The 14,809-nt window shown below is 39.2% G+C and overlaps 1 protein-coding gene across 3 annotated transcripts in view; it reads right to left on the bottom strand.

Annotated features, from left to right (window-relative positions):
* tcf3a (transcription factor 3a) overlaps positions 1-14,809 on the bottom strand; it is a 29,172-nt gene that overhangs the window by 12,681 nt on the left and 1,682 nt on the right. For all 3 annotated transcript variants that reach the window (XM_023275947.3, XM_023275948.3, XM_023275946.3), the window contains 7 exons: positions 10,673-10,769; positions 10,213-10,285; positions 3,965-4,038; positions 1,504-1,579; positions 787-827; positions 487-622; positions 48-97 (listed from right to left, as the gene is read on the bottom strand). In XM_023275947.3, the coding sequence (XP_023131715.2) occupies positions 48-97; positions 487-622; positions 787-827; positions 1,504-1,579; positions 3,965-4,038; positions 10,213-10,285; positions 10,673-10,726 (504 nt within the window). In that variant the 5' untranslated portion in view covers positions 10,727-10,769. The remainder of the gene's footprint in view (positions 1-47; positions 98-486; positions 623-786; positions 828-1,503; positions 1,580-3,964; positions 4,039-10,212; positions 10,286-10,672; positions 10,770-14,809) is intronic.

Here is a 14,809-nt window from a genome sequence, read left to right on the forward strand (position 1 = left end):
CCAAGATATAGCACAGGCATGAGGCACTTTGGGATGTTAGTACTCACAGAGGAGGGCAGGCCAGGGGGCACCTTCCTGATCTTTTTTGGCTGCGATTCTGCAGGGAGGGAAACAGAAGGAATCTTATACATCTGCTCAAACAGAAATGACAATCAGTAATGAAATGCATCATTTAAGCAGCCTTCTTCTTTTTGAAGACTCTGCGGAACCAATCTATCCATCTATCTTTGTGATGCTTAATCAAAAGGTAATCAAGCTGATGTTGTTCAATGACTTTCCTCTTTGACAACTTAGTGATTTCACTTTCTATTACTAAGAAGAAGTGAAATTTTTCAGTTATTTTTTAAAACCTCTGCAGGAGAAGTGATGGTACACACAAACATAAATATACATCAGAACAAAGAAAACTTTTTCTAAAACAAAATCTGTGATGCCAGACTTAACTGTGTTCAACATTATGCCTTCAATAGTGCTTTACAATCTTACCGATGGGTTCCTGTGCAGGTCTCCGGCGAGAGTTGCTCCCCTCATATGAGGAATAAAACTGAGAGTTGGACTTAACCCCTGATGGGGAGAGTGCATCTGGACTGGGCATAGGTATCTCACTGGACATAAATCCCGGCTACAGATGTCAAAAAAAACGAGAAAAAGTTAATATAGCGCAACAGGGAGGTAAAACGAAATAATTCCGTAAAACTAGCTAAAATTAAGTGACAATTTTTCAAAACAAGTATTAAAAGGAAGAGAGTGACAACACAGCAGAACACATGCATTCAAATAATCTACCTGTGTTCCATATGACGAGTATGGTCCTCGTTCAGCTTTTCCTGTTAGGAGAAAGGAATATAAAATCAATTTATGGTCGTGAAAATTGGGCTTTTATTTCAGCACTAAATCACAATCTGGTCATTCCCCTCTCTCCCTTTGGGTACAACCCATCTGGAATGTGAATGTATAAGATGATGTGTGTTATTTATGGCTGTGGACAGCAAAAACACAACAAATTAGCCCATTATAAATGGTTCAGAGGCAATTGTGCCTGACTTCAGCCCCTCCCCTGACAGTTAAACAGAGGAGAGCTATAGGCCACTGTAATCCCAAGGGAGAGCCTTGTTTGTGCATGGGTGCCCTTTACACCCCCACCCCTCCCACACTGAACACACAAACTGCAACACACAAACAAACCCTTCCTCCACATCCACCCTGATTACCCTACTCCCTTCATCCATAAATATGGTTTGCCCTAAACTGGTACATTAGTGTCAAACCTATAAATGGCTGCGCTCTCGAACAAACAACACATTGTTCGTACTCAGTCACGCTGTCCATTGATATTAACTTGCGTTTCAGTAGACGTGTTCTTCTGTCATTAAGTCCGTCCTATTATTAGTGACACTACCACCAAATTCCCCCAACTCTCTCTGGTTTGTAAAAAAAAAAAAGACGATGTGAAAGTTTTGATATCTATGTTTCAACAGCTTACTTCAATTTAAACCTTCTTACCAACAATCCCTGATCCAAATATAGGGGCAGAGGCCAAGCCCTCTTGCTCATTGTAAAGGCCTTCCTCTCCATAGCCCTGAAGGAAAGAAAGCAAGGGCATTAGGGATATAAAGACAAACAAATTTGACATCAAAGCTACTATAAGAAAACCAACTCATGAGTGCTCATGTGAATGGATCAAAAACAAAAAAAAAGAGCATCCCACAGAGGCCTTGTGCTCGATCAGGAAGGTCTGACAGAGTTCTCTTTTGGGAGGAGAAGGTGCATGTGAGATTCTTGAGTAGCTACAGAGTTAGTATAACATCCATCCATCCATTATCTATACACTGCTTAATCCTCACTAGGGTCACGGGGGGGCGCTGGAGCCTATCCCAGCTGACTCGGGCGAAGGCAGGGGACACCCTAGACAGGTCGCCAGTCTGTCGCAGGGCTACATATATAGACAAACAAGCACTCACACATTCACACCTACGGGCAATTTAGAATGATCAATTAACCTCAGCATATTTTTGGACTGTGGGAGGAAGCCGGAGTACCCGGAGAGAACCCACGCATGCACAGGGAGAACATGCAAACTCCATGCAGAAAGATCCCGGGAAAGCCGGGACGCGAACTAGGGATCTTCTTGCTGCAAGGCGAAAGTGCTAACCACTACACCACTGTGCAGCCCTAGTATAATATTACTGGATAAATATAGAGGTCATAAATCACATAAAGAAATGTTTCTTTTTGTACTTGGTTCTAATGGGAAAAAAAATGTGTAAAATTACGTTTAAAATATAGACAGACTGACATGTCTGTTAGAATGATCCATTCATGTGTAGTCAAAGAGACTAGAAAAATAACTGGGCTTCCAAAAATAGTTGCAGAATAAAAAAAAGCATGTACATGTGAATCAATGAAGGGACTCTAACCTTCCTCAAATCAAAACATTGAATACAAACATGGATATAACTGGTGTCCTTTGTTATCTTGCTGTGCTGCATTCATATCCAGTGGTCCAATTGCACATGATTCGAGAGCCTTGATTAGGCTTTGGTGTGGACGTGCACACTGACAGGTATCCATCCATCCATCCATTATCTATACACCGCTTAATCCTCACTAGGGTCGCGGGGGGGGCTGGAGCCTATCCCAGCTGACTCGGGCGAAGGCAGGGGACACCCTAGACAGGTCGCCAGTCTGTCACAGGGCCACATACAAAGACAAACAAGCACTCTCACATTCACACCTACGGGCAATTTAGAATAATCAATTAACCTCAGCATATTTTTGGACTGTGGGAGGAAGCCGGAGAACCCGGAGAGAACCCACGCATGCACAGGGAGAACATGCAAACTCCATGCAGAAAGATCCCGGGAAAGCCGGGACGCGAACCAGGGATCTTCTTGCTGCAAGGCGAAAGTGCTAACCACTACGCCACTGTGCAGCCCACTGACAGGTAGTTGTTGCTATTATGCTACTTTTGTAGTTTTTTGGAAGACTCTGTTGCCATACATTTGCAGTAGGTCACATCTACACTTTCCACACATGTATAGTACTGGGTCTGCATGGACCCTCATAGACTTGGTAAGATGACAAAATTAATGTCATGTGGATGCCTTAAATTTTGTCATCTAAGACGCTCACCTAGTATTCACATTCCCAGTAGCAGAATATGCAATGAATTGCCTTTATTTGCAACTTTCCTTAAAATGCAGCAACACTTACACTGCATTTAGTTAGAAACATAACTAATCTTAAAGATAGCTTGTAAAATATATACATGGTTTTACAGAAGATTTGATGTCTTTGGGCTAACTACAACAAAGCAGTAGTCAGCCTGTGGAAAACCCTATACGTACTATGGGATCCTTTGGGTTTTTACATCAGTTGAAAATAATAAGATTATACAGCATAAGTCAAATAAGTGTATTGACTTTTCATAAGGTATGAAAATGAAGCAGTAAATCGGCTACATCAATAATGTCTCGTGTTACCAAACTATTCCAGATAACCCCCCATACTACACATTTGGGAAGAAAAACAGTCTGACCTAATCACAACCACTGTTAAACTATGAATATGTAGTCATTTGAGTAGTTTACAGATAAGATCTTCCAAACTGGTGCTAGATCCCTTTAGGCCAGTAACTGGAAACCTGTTTGATATTAGTAGACATCTGTACTGAGATGAAAAATTGAAACAGTTCACTGTAAGATACGAACCAAGGGTCTATGAAATGGTGTTGGTGCATTTCTTCCTTTGGATATAGAATCTTATTATTATGCTCAAATGTCTAATTTCTAGTTAACTCAAAGTCTGACCTTTTTCTTGGCAGTCAACTGTATGAAAGTAAGGGCAAACAACCCGGTGACCATTGAGTATTTCCCCTCAACCAAAGTGTTACTGCATTAGTAGTAATTTCTAGAACACTTTTCATCATCATGGCCAAGTTCAGTGTAGTGAGGACAATTCGTACCCTTCCCTGGTTGAAAGATGGGCTGTTCTGCTCTCCTGGTCCCCAGGGACTGGATCCACTCCTCTCATCTATACCTGGAAAACAAAGAACTGGGTTAGGCCTGCTAACCACTAAATAGCGAACACGTTTGCAACAAAGAATTACACCTTGGCTTTGCTCGAAATGTCTGACTTAAGGAAATGATGACCTGCTTTGATACAGGTTTTTCAGGCTGCTCAGAGTAACCTCCATTGAAGAGCTTTACTTCACAGCTCACACAGCGACAGCATAGTGACAGTGCTGTCACATAGTGTGGATATGAGCTGTAGGAAGTTTGAATAATTAACACCCAGTATGAGGCTCCCAGAATCATCCTCGACATTCTTCATTCTCCCACTCCACTCCTTTACATTTTCCATGGCAACAGTCATTCATAGCCCATCTATTCTCTCACATTTGGCCTACACCTTCACTTCAAGACAGACTCAAGGTCTCAATCTCACAGAGCTGACACGCGTTATCCCTGGCCAGAGCGCCGCAGCTTTCAGAGGTGAATGTGTCTGAAAGAAGTGATTTTGAGAACTGGTGAAGCAGAAATTCCTGCCCGTCCCCTTTCTCTCAATCTCCTCTCGCACTGCAACACAGCATCTCTGGGGGAAAGCTGAAGCTTAATTGCGTACTGATTTGCATAATTGTGCATATTAATGAAGCTCAGCTCTATGAATATTCATATTTTGTTTTGTTGTCTAATTAAAAAGCGGAGGGGGAGAGAGGGGAGTGGAGCAGGGAGGCGGGCTAGAATCATGACAGGATCAGCAGTAGAACAGAATGATGGGTCCACAACGCTGAGAGCTGCTAGATTGCTGTGACAACTGTGATCTATACACACGACGCCAGCAGAATAAGAGATGAAGGAGACAATGTCTTGTCCCCTCTCTATGGCTGACTGTCAGTCTACATGTCAATCAAAGATGATCAAGAAAATGCATCAAACATTGGTTTCTGCTGTAAGTCATCAAGCTCCAGACAAGAAAAGGCTCCAGTTCGATGTTTTGTATTCATCATTGCATTACACTTTTGAAGATGATACATATAGTTCTTCAACACATAAACATACCAGAAAGAAAAAAAAGCATAATATCTGAATATTAAAAGGTGCCTACTTTTCTGATATTATATTCTAATTAATAAATGAGCCACTCACAGTGTCAGTATTGTGCAATAAAATTTAAATTTACAGACAAGCAGAAATCCCTTTTTGGAGGTATTACAGTAAGAGGGAACGTTTCATTGGCCACATACCTACCTTATTACCATGTATTCAGAATCATGCAGCATATCAGAACTACCTCACTAATTAGCAAGACATGAACATGTGGCATTTTCCCTCTATGGGAGGCTTCAAAATAGTAAGGTAAAAGATAGAGCAACGCCAGCTATCATGATCTGGTCCACATATAGTGGGGTATGCTTTTCAGAAAAAAATAACTTCACAACCCTTCTTGTGTAATAAAACCCTTCACCAGACATTCAGGTTACCAGTCGTTCTGCATGATTTTGGGAACAAATTTAATGGTACAAACTTATGATGATTATGGTAAATATTCACACCTGAAGTTATGATATTATGTAACGGCAAATTCACTCCCATATTCTTTGTAATTAGTGATATGATGATGAGATCATTAAAACTGACTGGAAATATCATCAGGTTTTCAGAATTGCTACAAATTAAACTGACAGCTTATTAGTGTTTACTGGTAAACTTTGACAGGGACTCTTATTCTGGTGTCTGTATGTGTCTTTTTATTATTGCACTGGAGTACTTATCAATTCCCTCGACACAAAAATATTTTGTGGGTTTCAACCATAGGAGTAGAGCAATAGAAACAACATGCGCATACGTATTGCAATCCTTTATGTACACTACAGTTTTATAATGCAGGCTTACATACAGTGCGTTTCACATCACTACAGTGACGTCAACTGGTCTGAGTAACTGCTTGACACATACTGTTGAAATGAAAGAAAATGGACTGGTTTCAACAGGAAATGATTTAAATTATTTTGGTGCTGCCAACATAACTATTATGTCGGTAGATGTAACTTTTAGGACATCCTTTATACCATTGTTGCACAAGAAACTTAAAAATGAACTGATTGCAAGGTGTGCATATGTATATAATGTGAAAATTTGTCCAGGAAAAAAGTAAGCTATCTGGTTACCTCTTTCCCAGTCTTTATTTTCTTGAGATTTGCTTGTGTTATTTCATGTTGTCAGATAAATGGCGTATTTAACACTAACAATCATCTTTAAATCTGCCACTGAAAAACACAGTGAGGACTGTTTTCTACCATGAGCACATAGTTTTTGACAAAACTGAGTTTGGAAATATTTGTCTTCTCTTCCTCTCCATCTCCAGCAGGGCTTCCTTGATTCTGGCTAATTATACTCCTCATAATGTGTTACTTTTCATTCACAGCATTACTCCTTCATCTCATTCGCATCCATTTTTGTGGCTTTCATTTCTGCCTTTTTGGCCTGTGTGGAGTTCATAATGTAATGCTACACAAAACTATGGGGAAAAAAGTAAGCTCTTGAACAATTCAACAGGCCACATGGCTGCAAAAATCATTATCATGTGAATGATATTTACACAGAGGCATGCCATAAAGTAATGATTTTAAACACAATTAACTGTGTAGCTGCGAGGGACAAAATTACACTATGTCCATTTTACGAAACAAATCTTGACTAGCACCACGAGAAGTGCCAAAATCATGAGAAAAACATGACTAGCGCACTATTCAGACAGACTACGAGAACTGAAAAGAGAAAATAAAGAGAAGGGTGAGTAACAGCAGACAAATTCTCTGGAGAACCCCAATGCACTTCTCCTCCCAGCATGCAACGCCCCTTTAAGCATGGCTAGTCTATAATTACACAGGAAGAGATACTGGAAACAGCCAGCCAGCCTGAGTCATAGGCTTCATGAGCTAAACTCAGGCACATACATTGACCAAACTTGCAGACATGTCTTCGTTTTTACAGGAACACTGCCCCAGGCACCTATAACTGAGTGTGCCGTTTGTCTACACAACTTCTTCCTTCCCTCGGTAAAGTGAGTCACACAGACACAAAGCATGATGTCAGATAAAATCTCAAGAGAGTGAACACTGTTAATGAAATACTGAACAATGTACAATAACACAGGCCTGGCTGTTTTGACCTGTGAGTCACCGGAGACTTCTCAAACAACACAATGCACCCTTACCAACCAACATATACAGCTTAGATTACATATGAATGTCCCCTGATACTAGGTGATCTTGAATACATTTAAACAACAATATGTGAAAGGAATTTCATTTTTAACCAGCAAATCTGCTTGCGGCTTTACCACCCTAGTCTCTGAGATTCACCAACACATCTGTTTGGAAAATGGAACATTGCATGCAAATTTTCAACTCCTCCTCTTCTGCATTTCTGCCCATACCAAAGTTTAAAAATACATTTTAGGATTCTCAGTTTCCAGTGACCAAAAAATGAAAGTGCACTGAAAAATAACTGAGCAAAAAGGATTGAACAGACACAGGACCAGAGCAGAAATATTATCATCACTGAATGCTCCGAAAGGGAGGTTCCCCACAGCAACACATGGTAAACCTCCACATACCCCAAACCTCGACCATACTGGGAAAAAAAAGGCATCTAACTGACTCTATAAGGAAAACATGTAGCAGCTGCTCCACAGAGAGGAGCACAGTCCAACTAACTCAGGTTCTTTGAAGGGAATCATATGACAGCATATTTTTAAGTAACTAGAAAAAACAGACAAATTCATATGACCAATTTCACTACATATAAACAGTATGAAACTTAACACAAGGATGCATTTTCTACTCTAATTATTCCTTTAGCCATATATACAGCCTGTATATCTAACAGCACTGCTTTGGCCCATCCCACTCTCAAAGTATGTGAGGAAAATGGTATAGTCTTAAGCAAGATGGAACAGTGTAACATTTTGGAAAATACTTTCTAAGAATGAAATGAGAACAACTTTAAACACACAGAAAAGTGAACAGGACAGAAAGGGAGTCATGTGTCATTTCTCAACAATCTGTTCCAAATAAACTTTTCATGCTATTACAGTGCCTCACATACACTAATTTACTTATGGTGCACCACCACAATATCAGCATTGACTGCCACATATTGAATTTCTTTTTTTTACCGTTTAATTGGGTAAAATCTTATTTCATTGTAGCATTGCGCACAGTGCATTGATTTGCTCAGCCCCTTTTAGCCCCACTCTCTCTCACAAACACATTGACTCATCTGTGAAAAGACCCTCATGCCCGTGCACACTCTGAATCAAATCAGGATCGTGCACAGGAGGAAAGACCGTTGCTGAATTTTCCCCGCAGGGAGAAGGTTGGCTGAATTTTTGAATGAAATCAATCCGGACTTCACAAATGGTTAGCATCATGAACATATCTGCACAAACTGATCCAAAACTGACATATTCAAGATAACTGTGACACATTGCTCTATGTTCATAAAACAACACTGTCAGTCTCGGCGGTCTAAATCTTTAAATAAGGTACTAATAAGCCTGTAGGGGGCCTAGCTAGTAAGGTTATTGAGAAGTTAACATTAGATTATAGCCGGCTTGTTTGTCATTGATAGCCCATTGTACATACCTGCTAGTCAACATCAACTGCTTGCGCAAGCAGACAGCGTTAATGTTAATTCTTCAGTCCTGATGTTGTATGTTTGCTCTCTCAGCTGAGATGAATAGCAGAAAATACTTTCAAAGGCTCAAATCTTAGTCTTCTTATTCGCAAAAAAAAGTCTGAACCAGTAGTATTTGTTTTTCGGTTCTTTGGCACAAAGTAAATTAACAAAGCTGTAGTGTTGTGTTATCTATTTATCACTAATTACAAAAGCAAATACAATATTTGCAGTTGAGCACCTTATAATTAATTTAAGAAGGCCCTCTCCATGTCCACCACCTACTGCCAAAAACAAGATCTAAGTCTGTGTAAAATATTATGACTAACACACCTGAATCCAAATCTATTTCACTCTCTGTAGGCCTCATTATTCCTCATTTTTCAAAAATACCGAGTATAGTCGGACAGAAGTGGATCTTTTTTTCCTGCTGTCAAGACTTTTGTTGTTCTTGTGATGGATAAAATTCCAAATTTTGACAGCTAAAAAGGGAAATTCATGGTTGAAGAACGATGCTATGAGCAGCCGTTGGATTGATAACGTCTATGTGTCTCTTTTGTAAGCACACACCTTGCCAAGACAAAAGAACATGTAAGTGGCCCTCAAGTGAATAGATGAAATAGAGCCCCTTATACCCCACCCTGCCACTGAATGCCTTCTCTTTCATCTTATCCTTGTATATCCTGTTTCGTTTGTATTGCTTGCTGAAAGACCTACTGCACTCCGAGAAATACAAGCGAAAGGTAGAGAACAGTTTGTATGACCAAAGAACCCGAAACACTGCAAATGAAAGAAAACCATCGTATTTCGAATTTCAAAGAGGCAGTTCATAGTAAGCAACATCCACATCTTAAAACTGTCTGTAGGGCTTGTGTTAGTAAAGCTGATGATGAGGATGTATAATAGCTGTGGGTGAAAATGACTTATGTGGAGGAGAAAGTAGGGTGTGAGATTGTGGGACATGGGAATACACTTTTTCACAGAGTAAGCAGAAGAGATTAATTGGGCTGCTCCCACCAACCCCCACCCTCTGGCTTTGTCCTTAAATGATTGAATGGCAACAGCTGAGAAGGTGAGGGGAGGGACACCTGCAAGGCGAGGACAACGCAGTGTAGATGAGAAGACGCTTGATCTGCATAACATAAAATCAACTAGAAATCTTTGCCAAGATCCTCTCCAATAAAGTGTGATCTGAAACTCAATTTATGAGAAGAGGACAAGAGGAACAATTTCTTCTGTCAAAATTCAAAACAAAACCAATAAATGAGGATGGGGTATTGAGATTGGTTTATTTTACTATGAGGAGGTGAACTAGGGAGCATTAAAAAATTGTAAGACCACTATGTCTTAATAGCTTGAGGTAGGAGAAAAGTAATTAAATTGTCTAGAACATGTCTTTTTTGATCAAAAGAATTTTATCTGCCCTTATTAAAGGATGTATTTTCATTTAACAGTTTGTTAAAAGACAGTTACAAAAGTATAAGGCTCAGATGGGACAGCAAAAGTGTATAAAGGTTATTTTTTTTCTTACCTGAACCTCCAAACTGACTGCTGGCGAGAGTAGTCGGCCGGTTCTTTCCATTTGAAACTGGAAGCTCAAACATCTGAAAACAGATTAATGAAACTGTCAACAAACCATTGGAAGTCAATCTAAGACACTCACTTGTGCAAAGAATGTTTAAGTGGTCATTCAAACTATCCTATTCTGTTTAACTAACATCTGCAATAAGCATAAAGCAATCTATGCACTCCAGCTCTGCTACTAAAATTACAGTGGCACAAAAGTGGCTGATGTACACACTGCGATCCTTATAACCCTGATCGACCAAGGATGCCTTTCACTCATATTTCAAACTATTTGACAACTGTTCAGGACTTATGAGTTGACTTTAAGTATTATGAAGTTAAAGAATTTGTGATTCTGTGAGCAAAGAATAACCTTTTTCAGATGCATACTTGACAAATTTCAGCAATGTTCAGAGAAATCTTACCGCGCTAAAATCCAGCAAGTCGCTGAGCTCCTTGTCTGTTTCCACTGCAGCCATTCTCTGCTGCTGTTCGCTTGGCCCTTTCAGTCTCAGCAAGCGACTACAAGCAGAGGTAAGGAGAGTATAAGTTTATTTTGCTTGGATGATGGTCAACTAGTCTCACCAGCAAAAGGTACACTGCATGTCAATACCATGTTTCCAATAATGGGACAATATGCTGAATAAGGCTATTGGTGTTTACTACAATATCTAATCAAAGCTAAATAAGTTGAAATGGTCTAAATTTAAAAACATTACTTTTGTGGATATAACATCCACATTGACAGAGGGATTCACTGTTTGTTCCCCTCAGCTCAAACTGCAGGATATTTCTATCATTTATCTCCAATGGATTTTTTTTTTTTAAATTGCATAAATTCTGTCTCATTTCCATCATGTTGTTCATCATTCTTACTGGTTAAGATGACATTTTATTCAGTACCTGAACTCACAAAATGAGGACACAACAATGTCAGAGATAGCTTGGTGGTAAAAACCAATAGGAGTAATGACAAAAAATTAGGAAAAATAGGTTGAGAATGTAATTAAAATCTTGCTTTCCTACCAGTAACCATTATGGAAAACACCATCTCTAACAATATCTGAACTTGCATCACAGAGTCCACATAATATTGATGTCTCCCAGCTCACTACAGTACAAATGTTTCACATAGATGACTGAAAAGCATTCACTTTGCTCACTGTGATGTAGGAAATGTCAATTAAATGACATGGTGCAAAGGTACACATATATAAGCCACAACCAAGTCAGCTTTCCAGGGAGCGATATGCAGGCTCAGGCAATCTTTCTACAAATTATACAGTTAACTGAACTGCTTACAGTGCATCTACATCACAAAACTGAATTGCCATTCAAATGGTGCATCCTTGCCTATAACCAGTAAAGTGCTGACCAAGTAATGAAAAACCTGACCAGTTCTAAGAGTTTCTTAAGTAGCCCACATCTAACATGGGTGACCATATTTCAGCCACAGGCCACACTGCACTCGCTGTTAATCACACCCCAGGCTCAGGCCGCTTCCTCCACCTCAAAAATCAACTTTCTCTAGCAGCTCTATTAACTGAAATGTACAGAGTGATGACACAACATACTGGACTCTCAAATAGGCAATGTATGAATCTGCCTATATCAAAGGATATGTGTTCAATGTGGGAAAACCAACTTTAAAAATATCATGTTAAATGGAGTGGGCAAACCAGCAGCAGAAATGCCACACAGCAGTGAATATCACCACGGGGAAATTATGTTTTCATTTTGAACAGTGTCAAAGATGTTGATTAAATTCATAGTTGATATAAAAGTGGTGCTATCAAGCAAATGTACATAAAATTTCTTTCAGTTCGTGCTGGTCAGGGTCACTGCTTCCCTGAGCAAATGCAGTCTTTGAATTGAATTTGAATCCATTATTTTTTAAGCTTGCCACTGAAAAACGGAGTGTTTGAGAATGATATGTCGCTCTGAAAGACGCCCTGAAAACTGACTTAGGATATATTTCTAATACATGTGCAAGTAATACACAAAAGAATCAATCAATCAATCCTGAGTACCAGCAATATTCTCTGAATTTCTAATTCATCAGTCAATGCGACTGTCGTAAGATGTAAAGAAACTATTGATGACTGTATTCCCAAATGAGATCATTGAGGTCAGGTATCTGCAACCACTGACACTCTCAAAGGGACATTTACTTGAATGGAGTCGATCTACAGACACTAAATATGATGAACTACTCTATAATAATCCATCGGAGTGTAACATGTTTGTTGTTTAGTGTGTAAGCACTGAAGCATTCCATTTACTATTCTTGGGCTTATTTTTATTCTCTTTTCCCATGTAAAAACCACTTCATGGTTTCCACATTTGTGTGCTCAGATCAATGGAGGCATTGAAAGCAGAGAGCACACGCGCGCTTTCTACAATCAATACGCAGTGGTCTGCTATGTAAATGGTTGAATTGCCCCTTATATTTAAAGGAAGAAAAACACAGGGACATACTAGCTGGTTAAAAATGAGCCTGTAGGCTGTGCTAACGTGATTATTTTTGAACAGTACCGGACATAGCACAGGATTTCTGGCGATATTAGGGCCTTTTACTGTGGTTCAAGCTCTGTCGATGGAACACGTAAAAATCCAAGCACCTCCAAAGTCCAGCAGCGACCGCATTCGTTACAAGTCTTTTAATAATAAACTTTTAAAAGGTGTGGATGATGGAAAATTACTTCGTACTAGTCCTGCTTAGCTAGCCCATTCTGTAGGTCTCAATGGTCTGCCTGCACCTTTCTATCATTCTGCTATTGGCTCTGGTTTGTTTGTATTTCTTTAAAGCAATCACAATTAACTTGGGCAGAGCTAAACGAAAAACGCAGCTAACACCAAAGCAGTGGTGGGTGGAACTGTTTTGGAGGAACATTGGCATTCAGGGAGGCGAGCACTGTGTTTAAAATGGATAATCTGACAAAAAAACTTTGCAAGGCTTCTTTATTGCACACTCCAAATCCTCTGTAAAACTTGAAACTTTCAGTGTGGTAGGTTGCTAGCCCACAGGTCGTTGTTGTTTCCTGTAGAGAAAGGGATTTTGAAAACAGTAATGCACAGATAACGGAAGGGAAGGACAAAGCCGTCTGAAATGAGAAGCCAATGGCAGGTTTGAACATGTTGCCAAAATCCAGTAAGTCGGAAGCTGTACACAATTTTTCACCTTACCAAAAATTAATTTTAAGCACCACCTAATCTCACATTTTGAGCTGCACGTAGATGTTCGCAAGGGGTCCATGTGGACCCCTGCAAATCTGGGTGATGAAATTTATGTCAAGTGTATCCTCACGGATGCCAACACATACATGGAAAGCCTCTCCCCCCCCTGAAGAGGGCAGAATCACCATAGCAACCAGGGACATTGCAGGTGATTGGCTGATTGGATTGTTCTTTCTCACCAGTATCAAGCACACCGGTCCCCATCAGTGATGTGTAATGTCACTATGGCCTTTTTCAGCAGGCAGAATCAAACTTCAGTTGTAAGACAAATCAATATTAATTTTGCTAATAATATTAACAAAGCCTTGTTATATGCTCCAGTATTTCCCAGATCAAAATCCATGATGGTTGCTTCTCTTAGGCCATTTGTAAAAGCTGCCATTGCATACTTGGGTACTTTAGAGCACTAATTCACTCTAGAAAACTAAGTTTAGTAAACCAGACTTTTAAAAACAATGCCTCCAAATGCTAAGAAGATGCTTACCATACACACATCTGCCTGTGTTTCTTGTGCACAAAAACTGATGGACAAACCATCTGTATGTTTGGGTTCACCTTCAAAATAAGAGTTCACCCCCAGTAACAGAGCTTAGTAAGAAACTCTCAAGTCCATAACTGAAGCCAACAGGATGAAGTTGAAGGAAGTCACCAAAATTCTTTGGACTATACTAGACTATCAAAATAAAATATCATCAATAAAATATTAAATTGCCAACTTTTCAAAGTAAAATACATTTTGCTATTATATATTAGTTATTATATATATATATATATATATATATATATATATATATATATATATATATATATATATATATATATGCATAGAGAGAGAGAGAGAGAGAGAGAGAGAGAGATTATAGATAGATTGATCGATAGACATACATGAGGAACAAGTAGCAACAGTATTAGTAATCAATAGTAGTAAATACTAAAACAAGCATATAGTTTTGCTTTTTTTAAAAAAACTATTCTGTGTAGATTTTTGAGTAATTGATGGAAGAACATTTTAAAGACCTTACTGGGGGGATTTTATTGCTGCCACCTGACTAACTGGCATGGCTGAAGATTTGCTTTTAATCTAAAATAGTACTGTGCAAAGAGGAAAATAAATGTTAATTGGTTATTCATGAAAGCTACAAAAGCATTGGCCCTCTATTTCACTTTAATACTACTGTCATTTGCAGTACACATTATACAGTAGTGTTACTTTTACCAGTGATACTCATATAGGTGTTATAAGTAATCTTGCATAGATCAGAATCAAGAAAAACCATGAAAAAAGCCAACATCCAAAATCAACAAAATAAAAACAACAAAACAAA

The sequence above is a fragment of the Amphiprion ocellaris genome, chromosome 10 (assembly GCF_022539595.1).
Source record: "Amphiprion ocellaris isolate individual 3 ecotype Okinawa chromosome 10, ASM2253959v1, whole genome shotgun sequence".
In the NCBI taxonomy this organism is placed as follows: domain Eukaryota; kingdom Metazoa; phylum Chordata; class Actinopteri; family Pomacentridae; genus Amphiprion; species Amphiprion ocellaris.